The 24,221-nt window shown below is 43.5% G+C and overlaps 1 protein-coding gene across 1 annotated transcript; it reads right to left on the bottom strand.

The window, feature by feature from the left end:
* Positions 1-223: 223 nt before the first annotated feature.
* Positions 224-23,901, bottom strand: wnt10a (wingless-type MMTV integration site family, member 10a). Its single transcript, XM_086145289.1, has 4 exons — positions 23,324-23,901; positions 21,692-21,957; positions 14,066-14,439; positions 224-1,689 (listed from the first exon to the last, which is right to left on the bottom strand). Exons 1-4 carry the CDS (start codon positions 23,383-23,385, stop codon positions 1,141-1,143), a joined length of 1,251 nt encoding a protein of 416 aa, XP_086001415.1. The 5' UTR covers positions 23,386-23,901; the 3' UTR covers positions 224-1,140.
* Between the last annotated feature and the right edge of the window lie 320 nt (positions 23,902-24,221).

Here is a 24,221-nt window from a genome sequence, read left to right as displayed (position 1 = left end):
AATTTTTGCTTGAGTTTGCAAGGAACCTCCAGTGTGTGACGCCAGCCCTTAATACGAGGGTCTCACACACACACACTCACAAGCACATACACACAAACATCTCACCCACCCAAAGCTGATTAACGTCCATTTTCATTCCCTCTATTGAAGGGAAGGAAACTTTCTCAAGTTGTTGCGGTCTGATAGGATGATTCCCGGGAAGCAGCAGCAACAATAAGTTCTGTTTTGTTTTCTTTTTTTTTTTTTTTGATTTCTGATTCATCATCGCGGTGTCCTCCTCGCCACGTTGCTGTGTTAAAAAAAAAAATCCTCCTTGAGCGCAACCTTGTGGCCCAGGAGTCCGTTTAGGTCCATCGTTTGTTGGCAAAACACCTGGGTTTTCTATTACGCTGACGATGTGATGTCGCCGATGCAACGGCGTGTCAAATGATAAGCCCCCTGATTTTCTGCTTCCATCTCAAACTTGATAGCCATTATTAAAAAGACTGAAACTTCTGTGCTGCCCTTGAACAAGGCACTAAATCCTCGAGTGATCCAGGCCTGCTGAGACAAATCCCGCACGTGGCCAATCCTGTTTCCGGAAAGCAGTCTATATTTGTTACTGTATGTCAATACGGAATGGAAAAAAAAAAGCACTGCGTAACATTGTGTTTGTGCTGCAGACACACGCACACACACACACAAAATAAAAGGTCAGATCTGCGACAGGACGACTCACTGTGTAAAGGGTGATGAGTCTGAGAATAAATATCGGACGTCCTCCCCGACTTTTTTTAAGTTTCACAGGCTTTGGCTCCTGATGCAGATGGAGCTTTGAGGATTTTTATTTTACTTTTGTTTTACCTTTATTTGAGTCCTCTCCCCTAGCTTCCGGATGCACTGTCATCAACAAGAGCATTTGGAAAGACGCTCGACGGTGTGTGTGTGTGTGAGTTCGGTTTGATCACGCGCTCTTTACAGCATGCTGGCTCTTTAAAAGGGAAACGGTGGGCCTTCTGCAAAAAAAAAAAAAAAAAAGGACCCAGGTTGCGTAGAAAAAAAAGTCGGAGCCCCCGTTTGTTTTAAGTAAGCATCTGGATTTTGTGAAGCGTGGGGTTTTTTTTGGTTTTCTTTGCAGCGCGGTCTCTCGTTTTTTTTTCTTCATTTGCAGACGCTGACCCACTCGGTTATCCGGCACTCCTCGCACACCACGTAGCAGCACCAGTGGAACTTGCAGTTGCAACGTTCGCTCCGCGTCTGCTGCAGGATGTTGTGGCCCCTCCCGCAGCACAGGCTCTCGCAGTTGTCCATGCCGGGGCTGGTCTTGTTGCAAATCCGGCCCTGCGTGCCCGCCGAGTCCGACCCCAGGTCGCGCTCGCAGAAGTCCGGCGACTTTTCGAAATACACCAGTTCGTTGACGCTCGGCCTCCGCCGATGGGCGTGATGGTGATGATGATGATGGTGGTGATGATGGTGGTGGTGGTTGTTGTTGTTGTTGCTGTGGTGGTTGTTGTTGTTGTTGTGATGCGAGTGATCGAGCTGCCCGGTGTTTCGGTTGTGAGCTTTGATAAGCGTGGCGATGTGGAAGCGCTCTTTTAGGATCGAACCGACCACCCGGAACTCGGGGGTGACCTGCCAGCAGGTCTTCAGCTGGCAACTACCGGACGTCCCATGACACTTGCATTTCCTCCTCATGTGGTCGAGCACCACCTGGAAAAAGGGAAGGGAGGGGACGGAAGGTGCGAAGTGGGAAGCAGGTTGACAGACAGAAGAGAGATTCATGATTTTCTGAAACTGTTGCTGCACGACATGTTCTCATGAGGCATCACGAAACCTTTTTGCAATAGCCTCGGATATTAATTCCTTCAAACATTATTTGCAACCCTTACAGATAGCCAATGGTAGCTTAGAGTGGGTTCAACATGAGGCGCATTGATTAGTACTTTTATGTAACTACAGGAATGTCACGAGTTAAAAAATAACATATTTTCTATCACAACAAATCCTTCTTCTTCTTGCTTTGAAGTAAAATAAAGCAACAAAAAAAACATAATTTTAAAACGACTTTCAAATGTTTCAGCCCGCAATCGCACATGGATACCCCGAGCATTAAAGGAAAAAAAATTGGATTTAAATTTGCCCAAACTTGGTCAAATTTCACTAATGCTGTGCTCTATCTGTAACGGAATGTGACAATACAAAAGGTCTTTCTTCCTCATTCAAAAACTTGCAGCAATTTATCTAGAGACTATATTTTTGATTGTCCCTATATGACATATGATCAAGAGTGTGAATGATTGTGTGTCTGATCCTCTGATCCACCGGCGACCAAATTCAAGGTGATGTCGTTGTGCAGTATGCATAACTGAATGTGACAAGAAAGGTATTTCTTCTTCTTCTTTAGAATAATATTCAGTTTCTCATTGTGAAACGTGTCACATGGAGACATGCGACCATTCACTCTCTCATGTCTGTGGAGGATTCTCAGTCACCCAGGTCATGGTGAATTCTTGTCAAAATCTTCTCGTCCGGCAACTGGACTTGACTTTCTTCACTGAAGAACTGAAGAAGCTTCTCAAGTGAAGGGTAAAACGTCTTCAAGGGAAGAAATTAAAGTCCGGTCGCTACAAGTAGATTTCGACAAGCATTCACTCTCTCATTTACACGTCCGGTCTCCTGTGTGTTTTTGCACTGTAAGAGCAAACGGGAGAGAAAACTCCCGTTTGCTCCCACGCAGACACAGGGGAGAACACAGCTACGCACAGAAAGGCCCCACTCTTGGAATCAAACCAGGGACCTTCCTTCTTGCTGCGAGGCAGAAGCGCTAACCGCTGCGCCACCGCGACGCCCCTGGTTTGCATTTCAGTTATTTTGTGACAGCAAAATGCCTATGTCTGATTTCTGCCTATTATCCTGTTATACAGGCATGCCCACCCGTGTTAGAACACACACAGGTACATCCCACGTGGCGGGAGCTCTACTCATCCCTGTAATATTCCCTCAAGGCTCTGTGCGTATGTATGCGCGTGCACGCCTCGTGCATGTTTATCAATCAACGGTAGTTCTAAACTTTAAGATCCAATTACCGACAGGAACACCGGGGCCACCCAGAATACTGACAGACACAGCTTCTGCTGCCGCCCCTATCAGCGCAACACACAAACACACACGCATACACACACACGCTGGACACTTGCAGTTGAACATTTCTACACATGTGCTTGCAATAATGCTAATCACACACAAGCAAAAACTTCTGTCAGCGACACACATAAAATAAAGCAGAATCACAGGTGATATAAACTGCTAGTCTGTCCGGGCAGATTAGACAGTCATGCGTATGTGTGTGTGTGTGTGTGTGTGTGTCTTTGGTGTGTTTGTGTGCCTGTGAGTGCATGTTGTCATATAGGTTTGAAATGAATGAAACCCTACCTTTAAATGTGGTAAACAGATCATTTTCTCTGTTGAAATATTGGAATATTGTTCTGAGAAGTTTGTTTTGCAAAAACGAAGCTTGGTTACATTCCGAGTATTTCCAAATATCCAAAACGCCTAAAAAAATCAAATCACAGCTATCGGAGACCCAGGCTTAAAAAAATTCTGTAAAACCTATGTTAGCCCTAGGCTAGCCTATAGTAATGCTACCATAGGCTTGTTTTGCTGAGCGGACATCCCATGATGCACTTCTCTCATTCCTCCCCCTCGTCCCATCCCTCCATCAACACATGAACCTCGTATCTTCTCCTGGGCTCACACATCCACCAGTGTTATTTATTTTATGAATAATGAAGCAGCCATTGAATAATTTTGGCTATTAGCATGTAACTGCTAGCGCTACTACTATTATCAGCATGGGATCATTAGGGCCAGTCCCTCCCAACCCCCCGCTCCGCGTTAGATTCATGCATTATGTCGCCCTTTCCTATCTCACTCTCTTACTTTGTGCACCACTTGGTTGAGGCAGAAGGTCGCCCACCATGTGGTTGCGAATGTTTCAATGATAGATTTCTGACAGTCACTCTCGTGTGTTGTCCAGAGCCACTGCATCACTGCGCTACGATTTGGCTCTTACAAATCGACTTGACCCGGCCGTTTCACATTGTGATGATACTTGATCAAAATCCAAATTGCAGTGCAGCGAAATTTTTTTCCTCTGTTCAAAAAACACAGTTGTACCACCTCCATCAAAGTGTCAAAACCGACGCTTCCATGTGATTTCAGCATCAAAAAAAAAACCTCGGAGTGCAAAAACAAGTTATTATGATGTGCATTATGGTGTTTTTGTGAACACCCCATACGTGTGAACACGGCTTCATTTTGCAACTTGACAATTATAGATTCAACAAATAGATTAATAATCACCAACCTGCCTCCGATTAGCTTGTCATAACATTGGCCAGGGGCCAGATGTTTTTCTTTTTTTCGCAACGCCTCCAGATTGGCTCACCCCTCATCCATGTGGATCCTCGGGTCACATGTGGTGAGACCACTGGAGGTGAAGGACAAGAGGCAGTGCTGCTAAGTTACCAAGAACTAGGAGTTACCGAGCTCCTCTTCCATGGAATCATCTTCCGATCTCCATCTTTAAGCACTGCTTCCTTTTGAGAAAGTTAACAGTTAGCACTAAGCTAGACCATTGTTATGCTGCCATATGCATACCCTCCTGAAGGAGATCCCACTCTTCCAACCATTTATGCACTCATGTCCCTTCGCCAATGAATGATAGTAACCAAATGTCTACTCCCATGTCCCCAGGCTCTGTCATTTATTACCATGTAACTACCGACGCTACATCTATTATTAGTAAGAGATCATTTGTGCCTGTCCCGTCATACCACCTCTCTGGCTCTATCCCACTCTCACATTCTGTGTCTCCGCACTTTTCTCCCTTGCTCTCTCTCTTTCTAGCCCAACCAGTCGAGGCAGAAAGCTGCCCATGTTGTGCGGGGATCCGTCGAAAGTTAAATAAAAATCAGACTTGACTCGGCAGCCAAAGCTCGGGCCGGCTGGCATCGACGCATTCCTTAATTTCGGACAACGGATAAGAGGATGAAGCTGCGAGCACTGAACTGAGCCATCCGGCTCATTTGATCAGAATGGGTTGGAAATAAAGTGAAAGACTCTGAGTGTGATCCACATAGTCCAAAAATAATAGAACTCCACACCCTACTGGAATTGACGCAACTAACAGCTAGGGGCGACCTTTGTAGCCTTGGGATTTAGACAGCGTAAATACTCAATCACGCACGTTTGCGCTATCTTTGTAAATCCTTCAAATAACCGGGTTACGTTACCGTCACTCATCGAACCCGCCAGCAATGCGCGGTTATTTGGGAGAACAAAAATGTCATGGATTAAAATAACGCACAGCCGTACATTCTGATGAATACACAAAAGAATGCGAAATATTTTCAGCTTTTGGATCACTTGTATTTTTCTTTTTTTTTTTTTTTTTTTCAAAAATGCATACATTTTTTTGGGATAAACAGGGTTATTGAAAGTGTTGAAAAGGGAGTTACCGGGGGCCTCAGAGCCTCTTCTGTAAACAGCGATATAATAGCCGCCACGGCACTCACGCCGAGTTCAGACTGCAGCATTTGGTTCAGTTTTTTACATTCGGGTTTGCAGAGGCAACCCCAGAATCACAAACACGCCGGCCTTAAACACACAGCGGAGTCTGTAATCATAAAAAACTCTCTAACCCACTCCGACTTTAAAGAGTCGAACTGACCCGGGAGACATAATTGCATCCACATTGGCTACCGTTTGATGGTGCGTTCGCAGTGCGGCCGGAGGGCTGGGGAGAACGGCGACACCAGAAAAAGAGACGAAATCGGTGACGGCTAAATGTTTCCTCACAGAATTAAAAGGAAGATGGCATGATTTTTTTTTTAATGTACAACCATTCACTCTGACATCTGGGTTTCCAATGAACCTCCTGCACTGGGTTAGCGAGAGCGGTAACTACTGCGCCGCTCCACGCAAGAACCCATCATGCAAAACGTCCTAAAAAGGCGTTATCGCCGAACTTCCTGTTTTGGTCAGACAGGAAAACCCAACATGTAACCACAACCGATCGAACGTCGTGTTGGGTGGCTTTGAATCGACGTCGGGATGATGGCGTCACATTCAACACGTTCACGCAACGTCCGACAACCTGGGCAAGATAAACAAATCCCACTGAACTTCACCTTTGGTGTGGGAAATGTCAAATGTTCCTTTGACATTCAGATGAAAGGGGAACGAGCCGGCTCAAACCCCTAACAGGTAAAGAAAAAATAAAAAAAAGGGAACGGGGAAAGCTGTCTGCTCATGCCATTCCAGAAGCGGTCTGTCAGCATGCTCATCCAGGGTGTTGATCCGGCCGGCAGCGATCATTTTGTGCGCGTGGAGAAGAAAAATGGCAACAGTAGAGTGCAATTCAAATAACAAAGACCAGGATTAAAAAAAGTTATGTGAACCGACTGAATACATTTACTCAATTACTTCTACTGCTTGCAGTAATTGAGTAATTTCAACGCACTTCGATGCACTTGAGCTGCTATATCGAAGTTACGATACCAACAATTATGGATAAGAAGTTCCTGTAAGGCATGAATGAATGAATTCATTTACGTTTGATTGTTGTTACAATACCGCTTATGTTCAAGTGAAATCACCCGAGGGGTTTTACCTGTAATCAAGTACTTTTAAGCCACGGGATTTCTATATGACGCCAAGAAAGGCTGTGATTTTACGTCCCCGTAAAATGAAAGCTCAGCGAGCCGGGAGATGACACGTGTGTGTGCTCTGCCTATCTTTGTCTGAACGCAAGATCCGAATCAGCAAACTTTCTTTTTCTGTGGGCGGGGTGAAGGACCTGACGCTGTGATTTGTTGATATCCTGCTGTAGATCATGAGAATCGGCCTCGTCGGAGGAAGAGAAGCGGAAAAGAAAATGACTCGGGGGGGAGGAGAAGATCTTTGGACTATCTCTTTGGTGTTCCTTTCATAGCTTCTGTACAAAGGATCTGCGTGTGTGTTTGTGTTATAAATTGTAATCCGACTTTAACATGCAGCAATTTTCCACCCTGGTGCATCCCAAACACACATTCACACTCACAAATTATGACTCATATCACATTAATAACATAGTCTATCTTTTTGTTGTAGCAAAGCATTTATGACTATGTAATTAATGCGTTACAAAAAAAAAACAACTCAAAACTAGTTTTCAGTAAGGTCTTAAATCACGTTTCAATTGTTGGAAATAAACACTGATCTGGTCATGGGATGTTCACTACAAAGATGCCGTTTGCTTCAAATGCGCTGACCGCAGCGCCGAAACAAACATCTGGCGAGTGTTAATTGGCCCGCGGAGCGAGAGGGAGACATCTATAAAACAACACCAGACAGAGATCAAATGCAACATGTTGGTGGCAGATTAGGACTGCGGGCTACATGACACGCCAGGGTGGCGCAATGCGCACAACATATCTTGTGGCGTCGACTACTGTGCAAGGCGGAGGAGGTGAACCAAGCCGGAGATCAGAGGTAACTTTCTGGCTGGTTATGAAAAAAATCTGACGTCCAAAAATTAGCTCAAACTGCCTTTTTTTTCCTTTTCCTTTTTAGATAAAGTGGAACGTGCTACTCCCATTTTGGCTAAGGTCTCCGGGGGCAACCCCTGCAGTTTTAGATTCCTTCTCTGCAATATGCAAATAATCACTAGGCCATCGCTTTGGCATGCGACCGCCTGTCGTGTTTCTACGCCGCTACCGTGTGTGTCAAAGGTAAAGCATTTCCCCACTCCGATGTGTGTGTTTTTGACAAAAGTAGCATTCGGCGGAGACTCACCGATATCGCGTAGGGAAAAAAAATTGCATTCTGTAATTGTAACAGATTTGACAAAAAAATCCTGTGCCAGGATAAAAAGAAAAAAAAGCTTCATATTACAAATATCAATATGTGTTCTTGAAAATTGCCACGCCCAAGATAAAGCTTATATTTTAAGGTGTATCACGAGGATTATTATATCCCTATTTTTCGTGTGTATTCAACCAAATCGTCGGCCGATCGTGTCATCACCGCTGTGTGCCTTGGGGAAGCTCCTCATCTGCGTGTCCCGCGTCCGACCTTTCTCGCCGATATACGGCAGGCCGTCTGCGCGCTGCCTCAAGTTTGCCAGTTCAAAGCAAAAATCTACTGAGAGGCCTTGAAAGCGGCGCTAAGAAGCCGGGGAATATCAAAGCACACAAACAAATCCCACAGCAGCGCATTAAGCCCAGGCATCACTTTAAACAAATCAAATGCCTCGCATCAAAAGAACAGTTAAACGTACACAGGCTAGCACACTTGTGCGCACACACACACACACACACACACACACACACACACACACACAAACACTCGCATGCAGAGACAATGACATGCAATTACCACGCAAATACATACACCGGGAGTGAGTGTGTGTGTGTGTGTGTGTGTATTTACTCACATACAATGTCCACAGGTCTCATTTAGAGGCTCCAATAAAATGTTATTACCAGAATAAGCACTTCCACCTGTTGAGGGCTCAGATGAAACACTAGCGTGTGTAATGTGTGTGTGTATGTGTATGTGTGTGTGACAAGGGGAGCGGGACGGTTGTGAGTGGGCATGTGATAGATGGTCAGATCAAATGCTCGGCCTCCGTAGGTCAGGGATGGCCTCTGAGGAGCGGTTAGTCCCGTGCTAATAAGATGCACTTGTGCTAGCCTGCCCGGATTAACATGAGAATAATTCCATTTCAGTGAAAGAACAAAAAAAAAAATAATAACAATAGAAATTCAGAAATTAGTTATAAAAAAAAATCTGACACTTTCCTGGGCATTTTCTTATTTTCACACGGCTTGTTTCAGGAGCTTGCGCTAAGCGATATAAAGATGGGAATGGAACCTATGATTTCCATGCCAAATAGGTTGAAGCCGATGACGACGCCGATCAGCACGAATGAGAGTTCGGTCAGATGGAGGCAAGTGATTTTTGCTGACGTGACCCCGCGGCGAGGCCCAGGAATAGCATCTTTGAAATAAACAGCAAAAAACACATGAAAAATGAAAGATAATAGTATTTGTAATTTCAAGTACTTTTTACAGATCTTGTGGATCAGGAAGAGCACACACGAACGAAGTGTGATGAGCCGACCGAAACCGAAGCTAAATTTAGCTGCCAGTCGGCAAAGATCAGGGAATCAGCGAGTCTGCAAGTCTGGTTCTGCCTGGAAATTTTTTTTTTATTAAAAAAAAAATCCCCTTAACAGCAGCTTTAGAGCTCATTGAATAATTCTCGTGTCACATCTTGTTTTCTTTGAATTCTCACCAAGAAACTTAGCGAGGGGAATGGATACATTTCGACACATTTGCACGCCAGCAGTGGCGACAAGGATAAGAACACGCTCTGTAGTTTGGCGGAGCAGGACAATACCTCAGACCATCACAATATTATGGGATGGACACTAGATGACACCACTATGCAACCCCCCCCCCCCCCCCCCGGTACCATAAGAGCACTGGCAGTAAACTTTAAATACCCCCACGTTTTCCGGTAAATACTCAGGGGCAGGATTCAACAGGGTTAATGTTTGCGCCTACTGCAAACATGAACAGCGAAAAAGTCTGCCGGGCATTTTTGTTTAGAGGTGTGCTCGCCAAAGGACAGAGGTGAGCCCTTGGGTTATGTTTGAAAAAAAAAAAATTGGCAAAGGATTTTACAGCGCGAGCTCTTTGAACATCTCATAGTTTTTTTTTTTTTGTTTTGTTTTAATTTAAACTGCTGTTATTGACAGGAGAATTGTAATACACTATTGCGGCTGCAGCATTTTTATTTTTTAGGAGGTGCTAACGTGACATGCGTGGATAAAAAAGTATATATATATTCATGAATCAGCTGGCGTTAAGGGTGCATATTATTTATCAGCCCTTGACTCGGGCTACTTCCTAGAATGAAAACCCAACCTAGGTAGTCCTTCCAACTACATTCTCGCGTCTCTGCAACCGACGACCACCAGATTGCTAAACGTCAGTGAAAACGATAAAGAGGCATGAAACGCGACTTGAAAGACAAGGTCTCTTTCAGAAGGCGGGACGTGAAACGTTAAGTACGTGTAACATTAAAGAAAGATTTGCAGATAAGCCCCCCCCCCTCCACCGCACCTTTCTAGTGCTTCCAGTGTTGTAATCAGGAGAGGAGCTGGGATAGGCAGGCCGGGGGGAGGGAGGGCTCCAGGGGAGGGAAGGAAGGGCGAAACTCTTTCTACTTTCCACCCCGCGCTTGTTTGAAGTCTAAAATCTTTTTTGCAGGGTTTTTAAACATCTGTTTCCAAACTGCCAGCAGCCACTAATTAGGGCTAAAAACAAGACGGGACGTCGTGAGAACCCCGGGGTGGGCGTGAGGGGACATGCACACCGGCTAAAAAAAAAAAAAAAAAAGAAAACCCGCCGCATTCCTACACTTAAAGACTACTTCTCCGAGAGGGGCGGTGGGAGGATTCGGTGGCGGTGGTGGTGGTGGTGGGGTTCGGCCAGACCGAAAGACACGCGGGAGGTATTATCCCACCTGTCAGGAAAGGCTCCTGTGTAAAGGCCACAGTTTTTTCTGAAGATTTAAAAAAAAAAGTCATCGGGCCGACGTCGCGTAAATTCATACAAGAGGACGGCATCTGCTTCATCCCCCTTTTTTACGCGGGGAATTAGATCGTCTGTTTTGACTTATCAGTAGCAGCTTTGCACTCAGTTTACAGTTTAAAAAACCTTCAAGCCCACAGATTGAAAGTTGGTTGGAGGGTTCGACCCTCTCAATGATGATTGGAAGGAGAAAACTGCAAGTACAAGGATAGATAGATAGATAGATAGATAGATAGATAGATAGATAGATAGATAGATAGATAGATAGATAGATAGATAGATAGATAGATAGATAGATAGATAGATAGATAGCAGAAGGTCGAGCAGAAAGTACATACCATACATATGAAAAGTAGAAATGTTGAGTTATTTATAATGAATACAATAAAAGATTTCCCAAGTTGCTATTTAAACTCAGAATAAAAAAATAAATAAAATTCAGTTTAGTTTTAATATTTAGCTCTGGGCTGTCTTGTATTTTTATTGCCCACTCTACTACAGTCCTAGAAATGAATAAATTTAATAGCTGTGTTTCTTTCAATCTTCCCAAACAGCTGCCATTGGTTTTTAGTGGCATTTTAATTTATTTTTTTTAGAAAAAAGCAGTGTATCATCAGAGTATAATTTCTGTCTTTTTTTAACAAGAAACAAGTGAGCAGGCCAACTGACTTCTGCAGTAATTATATAATGGGAAGTGTCATGTCATCATCAGCTTAGACAATTGTACAAATAAATAGCACTTGACTATGGTGGAAGGAGGATAAAAAGCTGTGTCTTACCTCCAAAAAAGTGTCATTATTGGAAATTTAGAAGTGACTCGTAATAGTCACATGACTGGACATTTAAAATCTGAGAAAACTCACCTTAAATCTTTGCACTCAGTAATCTAACTTCTCTGATTTGTGTTGGCTGCGTGTACATGTGCACGCACACACAGACACACAGTTTCAGATAGAACTAGCCAAAAACAAAAAAAATATATATATAAATATATCTATACACGGTGAAACAAATGTACAGTGAAAACACATGGAAGGCACTGTGAAATAATTGTCCTCTAATGTTGTCTAATATTTTCGTGTTTTTTGGAGGATATTGCACTTTGCAGTGGCATTATTATCATTATTATTATTAGTAGTAATAGTAGTAGTAGTAGTAGTAGTAGAAGTAATAATAATAATAGTAGAAGAATCAGTGGTAGTAGTCATAGTTTTATTATTAATATAAAGAATCTGATAGTATTACTTGTGACAGTAATAGTATTATTCATCAAATATTTATATTTAAATATATTTATATACTACTGCAACTACTACTAATAATAATAATAATTCTTATTGTATTAATACAAAAATAATAATAATAATAATAATGAGAATTTTAATTTATTGGCAGTCGATCATTTATACAGGGAGTTAAGGCATAGTGAAATGCTGTCCATTTTTAGCCTATTCGATGGCACATTGAAATTCGGCCAGTAACAATTTTAGAGTTATAAGCACAGGACTGCATCGGGGTGTATAATCAGAACTCCACGGCGGTACAGTGGCACGCGCTTCCAAGAAGGTCCCCGGGTTAATTCCGACAGGGGGCCTTTCTGTGAGGAGTTTTCATGTTCTCCCCATTGATGCGTGGGTTTTCTATTACCTCTCTGGGTCCCTGCAATGGTCCAGGTTGTGGAATTTTAAAAATCAAAATGTTTACACGACACTTGTGTAGTGTTGCATTGCTTTAATCCTATTTCCACTCATGTACTCATGGGCAAGGGGAAGAAGTGGGCTGACAACCTGGTCCTTTGATTGACTTCATCCAAACAATACAATAAATCAATAATGATTGCCTTACGAGCGGTATCGACTGCCACTAGATACAGACTGCAAAATGTTTGCAGATTTTAATTTTTTTTTTTTTTTAAATCAGCCATCAGAGCTCCCACTCCAGCCATCAGCATCTGTGTTTTGTCTGCATAATCAAGGAAACCAGGAGTCAGCTGATGGAGAGATATGGGGCCAAATTGCTCCGTAGGAAACGGGGAACAATGAGCAATTTGCAGTTGCTTCTTGTCTCCTCTCTCTCGCTCTCACAGCCCGAGGCACGACGCTCTGTGCACGGTTAGCTATTCGGTCGAGACGGGAATTGCACTAAGGTGCCGAGCTTGGAGGTGCATCATCACATCAGACCTTATCCTAAGCATGGAAGACACAATTGACGGATGCTTGTTTTCAGGAGATCTTCCTTTTTTCATGCTTCCATGGAATTATATTTTCCCCGTGATTTAGCAAACAATGGCAGATAAGGACAATTTTTTTTTTTTTATTGAAGTAAGAGAACTGCCAAAAAACATAAAAAAGAAAAGGAAAGAAACAAATTTTGTTATTTAAAGCCACTAATGGATGTTGAAATCATATTGGATCAATATTAAATTAAAATTAAAATTAAAATTGATTTTACTTTTTTGTTTGCTTGTTTGTTTTTTCAGGTCAAGTGCAGAATTGACAGTCATCCAGAACCTTGCTCTTGGACAAATCCCTTGCGTCTCATACCACAAAAAAAAAAGGCCGTTGATTGAGACTCGGGATGCTTCTTACATTTTTTCAGCCTGAATCTCAAACAATCCAATGACAAGCGGAAGATCCTATCAAAAGAACAACAATGGCACGACAGTGAATTAACGCTTTTGAAATCCCACTTAAATCAGGGTTTCTAATGTGTGGGCGAATTGCTCTCCCAACACGTGCCGGGTCACCCCTAAGGCAGGCCCTAACGCATAAAAAAAGGGAGTATCCTGGTGGGAATACCCATTGCGGCCTCCATGTCTACGCATTCTTTAGTTTACACTTGGGGGGGGGGGAGAAAATATGAAGAGCCCCTCTTCACTTTTAACCGCAGGGCGTTTATCACGGACGGTTCTTGACCGCGGGGGCTTCTGAAAACACTCACACGCTCGAGTGTGAGCAACTGACCCGGGCCTGACACGCCACCAGGATTGATTTGCAGTCCAAGCTGTCCCAGCAAGTTTTTTTTTTCCTTTACTATCTTGATCACTGATGTATTTCATTTTTTTTTTACATTGGAAAAAAAAACATGTTTAAATTTGTCCCTGAATCTGCAAGACTGTAAGTTTGTAAGATTGCACAGTTCAATGACACCACACACACACACACACACACCGAGCCAGCCCAAATAAACAGTCGTGTTGTAATGATGGGAGATTTGGTTGACGTTGCCAATAAAATCAGAACAAGTTGTTCGGCGTATATTATTATTGGATTCCCCCGCTCACCTGCCTTACGTCTCACGCATTGTTCAGGAAAAAAAAGGGTCCATGCAGTTTTTGCCACCGGCAACTGCAGTGACAAGGGGGCATAAAACTCCACAAGACTGCGGTCATCTTTGACGCACCTGTAAGAAAGGTCTATCGAATCTCAACCGTCCCGACTCACCTGTCTGCCGACTCTGTTGTTATGAAGCCTCATGCGGGCGTGGATGTCCCTGTAGGTCTCGCGGGCATCCAGGAAGTCCCGTGAGAACTTCTCGCCGAATTCCACATCGGGGCTGCAGCCGCCCCACTCCCAGGAGTCCTGCGGTCCCGGCAGGTCGGCGGGGAAGTGCTCCATCACGCCGTGCACCATGCCCTTCCCCCGGTGGATGGCCTCGAGCTGCAAGCGGTGCAGCTTCATGCGGAAGGCTTCCTCATCGCCGCGACGCTTCTCGTCACAGCCACATGCCTTCAATTTGCCCATGGAGCAGGCGTTGGCCACGGCATGCACCACCCCGGCCGCCGCGATGGCGTACGCGAAGGCGCTCTCTCGAAAACCTATCGGGGGTGGAGGGAGAGAGCGGTTTCGTAACAGAATATCCCACAGATATGTTCAAAAAATTCCTGCTGACACCACAAGAAGTTCTAATGAACTGCTGAATGAGACGGAGACTCGAAAGCTTGGATTACTGGTTCAGTCACTGAAGTTACGTGACTCTATTTAAGCAACCCACTTCACGAGCACAAAAGATTTTTAATTTGACAGAAGTTATGAGAGTCTTGGGCATTAAAAGTTAGCATCTCTCTTGCAGCATGGTGGTGCTCTGGCTCATGCTTCTACATCGCAGCGAGGAGGTCAATGGTTCAATTCCGGCGGTTTACCTCCGGTTTCTTCCCGCAAGCCATAAACACATAGTTGGTCAATTGCCCAGATGGGCGAATGGTTGTGTGTCTCTATATGTGATAAGCAACCGGTTTCAACCATTGACAGTGGGGAGAGACTACAGCCTCCCAGCGACCCTGAATGCTGGATAAGCAAGAGAGATAATGAATGAACAAAAATCTCTCCCGCTGAAAAGTTCACTTTGGCTTCTTCAACGTGATTGGCCGATTGTCTGACACTCACAGCAATCACAGAAGGACTTACGATCTGCTGAATATCTCGAGACGTGACCTCTATTCGACCTCGACTTGGCTCGACTCAAAGCCCGAGCCTGACCGAACTCGGTTTTAACCACCATGACTCCAGAATAAAAGACTTTCCCAATTTGACCTTTTGGCAGAGAATTGAGAAAAAAATATCCAAACTACATTCAAACACAATTAAAACCATGGTGCTGACAAACGCCCAGCAAAATTCTGGATTTAAACTAGCTAAGCTTTGGCCATGGAAGTGATTTTTAACTGCAGAGGTCCAAGATTCAACTAATTCACATACTTGACTGCAGCTTTGTGTGATTGGATTGTCCAAAAAATAAGAAAAAAAAATGTGATGATTAAGAAAAGCAGCCGCCTCAGTTTTGATGGAGATAAACACCAGAGGTCATTCACGCATTTTAGAAACCGGGCGGGACAGCGGCAAATAAACACTGGGGAATCCCGAGTTCTTGAACGTCATGTCTCACCCTGTCCGCTCACTTTATCACGCACAAGACCACTGTTGGGCGACTTGTCCCGCTGCTCGCACGCCGTTTTCACCGAACACTTGACTCATCTGAATAAGCACCACGGCGGCCATGTGCTAATCAAGTCCCGATGGAGATTGAGAAACACATTTCTGGGTTTTCAGCCGTCCCACCACCAACTGTCAGTCATGCTCTTCGTTAATATTGCCTACACCTTCTTCTCAAGCTTCCAAATCCTTCCAGAGACCCCCCCACCCCTCAACCCTGTGGCCAACACTGTTTGCTTTTCTTGGGTAAAGACAGTGCTCTCGGCATCTCGGCATCTGAGTTCCTCCCTTGGTCAACTGAGTGGCAACAGATGTCTGGAGTTTGATACTTTTTATCTTATCGGTCAAAAGCATACCGCGCTGGTTATCCTCCGAAACAAAAGTGAGCGTTCTGCGTGTTGGATTAGAGCTACGCCTTGCAGTCATGTCCAATTATCACAGCCGGACTAGCTGCATGTACGGTAAGTCTTCGCCACATGTGACTGTTTTTCGCCCTGTTCTCTCCGGCGGGGCACTTTGTTTTTCCATGAGTCTCGCTTGTGCACGGCACATGACGCTAACTGCGTGATGTGCCGCGATAGAAAACAATCAGCTGCGTCTGACAGCAGCGCTTGTATCCTCAACAGCTTCCCTTGTTGTCCCTCGCCAGATCCCCGGGCCACCGGCGTGCTACCCTAGGGTGCTTTGAAAGCGCCCATCCCGCTAACCGGCGAAGAAAAAGAATGAAGGTTACAACAGAAAACTTGCGAAGAAAACATGAAAAGAAACCACGCGGGGAGTTTATAGCGCAGCCCGAGGAGGGGAAAAATGATTCAGACAGCTTGAAATAAAACCCTATTAACTGCGAGTGCCTCTTTTAGCACTGCTTGATGCTATTTCCTTTGTTTATTTATATGGATGTATTTTTAAAATGTGACGTTTCGGGGTTTGTTTTGTTTTTTTTCCTCAGTCAATAAGGGAAATACACGCTTTTGTGTTTCAAACCCTGCGTCAGAGGAGATAAACACACCACACATCAGCAATCAGGGTTCTTCCACGCGTCTGCAGTTCAGGTCTTCCTGAAGTTTTCTACTTGTTGCTGCTGATTTCTGATATCTCAGAAATTAGATAATATACATATATCCATCCATCCATCCATTTTCTGCCACTTATTCTGCACTCAGGGTTGCGGGGATAATATATGTATACATATATAAACAGAACAGAAGGTAGGCCAGGATTTTAGACTCCCTAATTATTTTGATCCTTGTCAAATATATATATATATATATATATATATATATATATATATATATATGTATATAGATATACACTTAAGTGGGTTTTTGAAAATTTAGAGTCTTAGCGCCTTCAAACAGTGACAATATTTTTTATGCATGTTCAGCACCAAAGTTAAATTACTATTTCTTTTGATATATTTTTATTCTTTCATTAATTATCTATATAGACATTCAACCGTTCATCCTGGCATTCACATGCCATATAGACATACAACCATCTACTCTCTCATGTGTCATATAGAGAAAAAAAAAACATTCACTCTCACATTCACATGTCAGAGAGACATATAACCATCAACTGAGACATTCACATATGTCATATAGACCCATGTAACCATTCGCTCCGTAAACCACCATGTAGAATCATGCATTCTCTCATTCACATCATGTAGGAGCATAAAACCATTCACCCAGTCATTTTACATGTTATAGAGACATGCAACCATTCACTCATTCAACCGCAATATAGAAAAATACAACGTGCACTCTCATTTACACGTCATATAGCGACATATAACCATTCCCCAAGTCATCCGTGTCATATAAGCATACAACCATTCACCCAGTCGTTCAGATGTTGTATAGAGCAAAACAACCATTAACTCTCTCATTCACACATCTGGCCAACTTAGGGTCTCCAATGAATCTACTGCATGATTTCGGACTGTGGGAAGAAACCAGAGACCCCAGACAAACCCAGAGCGGACACAGGGAGGACATGCAAGCCTCACGCAGAACGCCCCCCCTGTTACACTCAAACCAGGGACCTTTTTTCTGCTAACCACCACCACAACGTAATACTGTACCAACATAAGGAGCAGTACTAATAGTGGACACACACTCATAACTCAATTGTAGAAGTATAACTTTGCTTCACGAGCGATCTAAAGTTGCTCTCAAGTTAAGACAAACAAACCTAAAGCAAGTTGCACAACCCTATATTCTGTGTGTGTGTGTGTGTGTGTGTGTGTGTGTGTGTGTGTGTGTGTATAAATATATATATATGTTTATGTATCATTTGAGTCACTTACTCACACTCTGCACCCGCCCACCTCAAGAAAGAGCGGGGCAGCACTCAAGCACTGCCTTCTACATAGAAAGCCTGTTTTAGGTCTTTCCCTCTTCCGAGCCCGGGGGCCACCGTGGTGGAGGGCCCCCTTAAGACCGGGAACAAATCAACCTAACAAATAATTCACCGGCCGCGGCATGCCCGGCTGAACTGATGGCAGAGGAAGTGGCAAAATGAAATGAAAGATTAAAAGGAAACTGTCACTTTGGGTTACGGAAACCGACTAAACAGGTTTATGCTTTTCACCACAGAGAGTTGGGAAAGTGCTGAGAGCAAATTCACAAGCCCTCATGCACTGGCAAGGGAAGCAAAAGCATTAGGAGCAGCACGGCGAGGGAGCACGAGAGAGACACAGGCAGCGACAGAAAGGGAGAGATTCTCCTATTCCTGTCTATTCATGTCTGGCTTGATGTCCTCTTTAGCCTACTTTTTAATGCAAGCTAAGCGGGAATGAATATGGACCCATGAAACGGAGGAAAATCCATCGGGGGCGGGGGGGGATATGTACGCGGCCGAAAAAATCTGATCCGGTAAAAAGTAGATGTCCGAGCAGACAGCGGTGGAGGATGGCATGTGCTTTTGCAAGCAAGCGAGATAAAAAAAAAAGGAAAATTAATCTGACAAGAATACACGCAGATGTAAGGATGACTATAAATATATAGTCAGGGATATATAGGGATATGGGTTTTAATTAAAATAACACAGAGGAACTTTTAGCAATGTTTTATGGTTTTAAAAAAAAATGTCAACAAATCTTTTCTTCACATGTAGCAAATATGCAAATTAACCCCAGGTAATGGCAATAAATTGGTCTTGTTGCCCATGGCAACATGTTAGCCTCTATTAACTTTTTAGTTCCCGTGGAGCCGAAACGAGGAACTCAGAGCGAGAAACTTCACTGCTTGTTTGTGTATCTGTGGTGAGTGAGTGTGTGTGTGTGTGTGTGCGTGTGTGTGTGTGTGTGTGTGTGTGTGTGTGTGTGTGTGTGTGTGTGTGCAAATAAATAAAAAAAATAAATAAACAAGAAAAAGCACAAAAGTCTAAATACTTGTAAATAACTTCTGTTTCTACAGTGGCGCTACAGATCACCGGAAAGCAGACGGCACGGAGAGATGAAGGCCTGTAAAATAATATCGTCTCTGCGGCGGCTGAAACCACAAGAACACATTAAAGTAAGGAGAGCCGCACGTGAAGTGCACTAGGCAACACACGCAAACCAAAAGAAAATCGTCAGAAACCGGGCGCCCGGAATAGAAGACCATTTCGAAGTGTGCGTAAGTGTGTGTGCATGAGTGTGTGTCTCCACGAGGTAGAGATTCACTCAATGAGGAAAAAAAAAACAGCATGCTTATGTATATCCCCTCAGCCTCCCAGCAAGAGATTCAAATTAAATATTATTGCAATACTGTCATTAATATTCACTTGTGGTAATTAATTGTGATTCTGACATTTCATTTGATGTGTATAAATCTGGGCTGCGTTTAACACTGAGAACTGGAAAACCTCATTTCAATGTAGCAATATTGAAATATTAGCGATTGAGCTATTGAGAGTTTTGTCCGTCAGGTCGGTGTCTGAAATATATTCCCAGTTTGTGTGGTCATCCCTGGGGTTATGGGTTAATCTTAGCCTTTCGTATCAACACGTTACAGATGATTCATCTGACGAGAGAGGCTATTTACGTCTGGACTGTTTTGAAGTTTCTGCGCCCGAGGCTAACCGGGGATGCCAGTCGAGAAGTGACTGCCTCCGCTGGTAATGGCAAACAGCCTCCGAGTGAGTCAAGGAGGAGCGAAAGTACCACCAGAAGTGAATAAGCATGCACCGCTTTTCTTTTTTTTTTTTGTTTGTCTGCTTTCCAACCTGTTCTCAATAACAGTTGAAAACCAAGCAAACCCAGGTCTATAATTGTATATATAGGCCGCAGGTTTTTTTGTTTTGTTTTGTTTTTTTCAAGTTGGGGATTTCCATTATGTCATAGAACAGCGTGAGCCATTTTCTTAAAGGTGAGATAAAACAAAAAAAAATTATTTTGTGAACTTGTGTGATGTGAACGTATCGCAAAGTACATTAAAACGTTAAAATGTGAAAAAAAGTCCTTGTGTTGCGAGCGACTGCCTGGAAAGAGTAGATGTCATTATGATTTCAACCAATCATTCATCCTTGAGCAAAGTAATATGAACATTTATATAAGTATAATTACAGAAAATATATATGTATCCATACATATATACATGTGTAGGTATGTGTGTGATAAATATGTATATACACATATGTATATGCCTTAGATACTTATACACACACACACACACACACACACACACACGATATATATATATATGTGTATATATATCTATATATATATGCATACGTATATAGAGAAAGATTTGTGTTTATATATTTATATATCATATATCCATATATGCTTTGTATAGGTTTATATATATATATATATATATATATATACACACATACATATACATGCATTTTAGATCTATGTGCATATATATATATATATATATATATATATATATATATATATATATAGGGGAGACAGGGTGGCTAAGTGGTAAGCGCTTCAGCCTCACAACCTTTCTGTGTGTGGAGTTTGCATGTTCTCCCCCGTGTTTGCATGGGTTTCCTTTGGGTTCACCGGTTTCTTCACACAGTCCAAAAACATGCAGGTTGATTGGAAGAAAACAAATTGGGAAAATTGCCAGAACGAAGAAGCGAGTGAATTAATGGTTGTTTGTCTATATATGTGGCCCTGCGATTGATTGGCGACCAGTCCAGTGTGTACCCTGCCTCTTGCCCGATGACAGCTGAAATAGGCTTCAGCGTCCCCCGCAACCCAGAGTGCAGGATAAGCAGACGAAGATTGATAGATGGATATACATATATATATATATATATATATATATATATTATTTATTTATTTATTTATTTATTTATTTTCATCTTTTTAAGACGTGTAAGGCATCAGACAAAGCCAAACCCCAAGATTTTGAGTTTCAATTCTAACGTGTAGCTCTTGAGGCTGAACCCGCTCCCTTGCATGGCGAAACCAAAAGCCAACTCAAACTAACCACCGCTTCCACTTGCCATCAGGGAAACGGACGCCTCCTCCTCCTCTGCTAGATAACCAGACGTGAGTAAATCTGAGGGCTTCCCAACAGGTCTTCTCTCTTTCATCCTTTTGTGGCCGACTCGCAAAAGCCCTGCCCACTTCAAAGTGCGGGGCGGAAAGTTGATCCGCGGGGCTGTCTGGTTATCTTGAGGTGACTAACCGCTTTTGAAGTTAGCCGCTCTTTTGTGCAACCCATTGAGGAGACGCTGTTGGGTTAGAAAATAGACACCAGTCTAATAGTCACTACGGATAACTCACTAGAGATGACTTACCCGTTTTGCATGGATTCATTCACTTTTGTGTAAATGGGCGAACATGATCTCTTTTGTGCAAAGCTGGGCGAGTAGCCTCTGGGGCGGCCAACCTCCCCTAAGAGCTTCTCCTTTTTTTGACAAATTCTCTGACAGTGGCAGTCTATTTTTGGGCAAACTAGATTCAAATCTGGTCCGCGTGATGGAGATGAAATGGAATCTTCCATCCGTCGGCTCCTTTTATTGATATCGATCCAGCAAATGGCCATTTTTAGCTAATCTCGCGCTTTCAACTTTTGGGAACTTTTGAACATTAAGTTGCTTTGTTGATGCTGAAACTTTGGTGACAGGACAGGTTACAGCTCACAAGTAGATTCCATATATCTTCCAAAGCAGGGGGTAAAATCTGACCTCTTTTGAAGACGATGCTGTCGTAGGGTATTTTGTTTCTCGTTTCCAAGCTGGAGCAGTTCCAGCGGTGGCCCCTGAACTGGTGCTGGCACTCGTGGATGGCGATCTGGATCCCCTGGATGGCCGAGGCCGTCACGTCCGGGTTCCGCATGCACACCTCGAGCTGCCGCCGCGTCAACCCAGGCAGCGTCAGGCACACCGTGTTGGCGTTCAGGATGGGGTCGATGTTGGGCAGCTTCAGGCCCAGGATTTCATTGGAGTCCGCCCTGCACGGCACAACAAGATGGGGTTAAGACGTTTGACACAAAGGTGCTCATTTGAGCCCTGGGACAGGATACTTTCTGGGGTTCTGACGGCCCATGTGGAGGGAAAATCCTTTAAAATTCCAATAATGCAAATACTGAACTTTCCAGTACCTTCTACTAGAACATGAGGATGTGGAAAACCATTACTGGCCATTGACATTATTGATTATTGACCAGTGATGAGATAATCGCGTCTAAATCACATTTCATGAAACTTTTTTCCCATGGATGCTGGAGTCAAAGTACTTCCCTTCACCCTAAGGCTTTATCATTTCTGTAAAAGTTGAATATATTCGTTTTGAGGGGGGAGAACAGGTGGAGGATGCAGCAACCACTTTGCTGGCATGACTCCAGAGAGGATGTAGCGTTAAAATAATAATAAAAAAAACAGAAGGAGCTACCTACCCTACCTGCCCACCCTCGGGAAATCTGTTATCATGTGAGTTCAGGTATTACTTTAATTTGAGGCAGGCCCCCGCTCGACTGCCAGCCGCTCCCGTCGCAGATCAATCACAGCAAACAACAGTAATTCGTCTGACAGCGGATGAAGCTCTTTTCCACTTCACAGAGAAACAGTAAAAACAGTAACAAGGAAAAGACAGGCTGCGCCAATGATGATGATGATGATGATGATGCTGCTGCTGCTGCTGATGATGATGATGGCTGGAGAGCAGAGAGGTGCCCCGCTCGTGAAGACACATACTATATTCCTACAATTTTCTTACTATTCCTACTATTTTCTACTTTTTCAACTTTATTTTGTTATTACTTTCCAATCTTTGTCTTTCCATTTTGAGCACTTTTTCTGAGCCAGGGGCAGCAGGAACTGTGTTTTTTTTTTCTTTTTTGTTGCTACCTGTTGGGCTCCCCTGCCGGAAGGGGCAGACCTGTTCTGACAGACATCTTTTTATTTCAATTTTTTTTTCTTTTCTTTTTTATGAGGCTGAACCATTTGTTTTGCAACAGGGTGTTAGGGGGCCTTAATTAGCACTAGGTCATGATTAAATTAATTAAATAGGAAAAAGAAATATTAAATCAACAAGATTCAAATCAACAAGAAAGTAAGTAAATAGATAAATGAGAAAAATTAAGCACATAACTTCAAAATGAATAGTGTGTAAGTACAGAAATGAGAAAAAGAAATATCTCATTTAAAGCACAGTGAAATTAATGAAAAGATTGAAGAAGAAAATGTTAAAAATGTGTATCTATATACATTAGGATGCACTTTATCAAGAGACTCCTAGAGATCAAAGTTTGTGATACTGAGCGCGTCTTATCATCTTTTATTGATCGGATTCGATCGGCTATCAGTTATCGAACTCACCTTTTATCCAGCAGACAGATCGCCAGCAGGACGCAAGTCCATCTCGAGAGTGCGTGTTCCATTTCGAAGTTTTATTTGGAAAAAAAAAAAAAAAAAAAGAAGAAAGAAATAAATCTAAAAAAAAGAAGCGAAGAAGAGATATGAAAAATAAAAAAATAAAAAAAAGGTTTGCAAATAAAGATTCAGAGTCCAGTATTCCAGTTTTAAAGTTCTGAGGAGGGAGAGACCCGGTCCCGGTTCCCGGTTAGAGTGCGGCCGAGAAAATACGGGATTCTCGTCTAGGTTCGCGTCTCGCCGAAAAGAAGAAGAAGAAAAAAAAAAACCTCCACCGCACACGCGCGCGCGCGGGGGACGCTCGCTCGAACTTTTGCGGGGTCTCTCTCGTCAGCCGGCTGCACGCACTCACCCCCCGCGCACAAGCCCGGTGCCCCGCGCGTCGGTGTGACATCCGCGGAGGCGGCGGGGGGGAAGAGAGAAGAAGAGGAGGAAGAGGAAGAGGAAGAGAAGGAGGAGGAAGAGGAGGAGGAGGAGGAAGAGGAGGAGGAGGAGGAGGACAGGACCGGACGCTTTAGAAGTGAAGTCCACCGGAGGAGTGATGTTCCCGTGCGCGCGCGCCGGGTGCTCCTCTAACTCCTCCGCCGGCCCACTTTCTCTTGCGTCACGCGCGCGTGGAACCGCGCGAGAGGTCAAGTGAGAGCGATCCTTCCGCGCCCCGCGCGCACCGATGCTGAGGATGAGGGTGACTTTTTCATTTTTATTTTTTTTTTAAACACTAAAATGACGTCAGTGTTAAAAAGTACAAATTGACATAGCTGACGGACAGATGACGTCATGACAGGCTATTTTTTTTTTTTGTTAAAGTTTTTTTTCCTGGGAAAAAGTTAGCACCTTGAACGCA

Source organism: Fistularia commersonii, chromosome 4 (assembly GCF_037954325.1).
Source record: "Fistularia commersonii isolate RoL2024-O1a breed Wild chromosome 4, RoL_Fcom_v1.0, whole genome shotgun sequence".
NCBI classification, from domain to species: domain Eukaryota; kingdom Metazoa; phylum Chordata; class Actinopteri; order Syngnathiformes; family Fistulariidae; genus Fistularia; species Fistularia commersonii.
The sequence above is the reverse complement of the archived record's forward strand: the minus strand, read 5'-3'. Positions and strand labels throughout refer to the sequence as shown.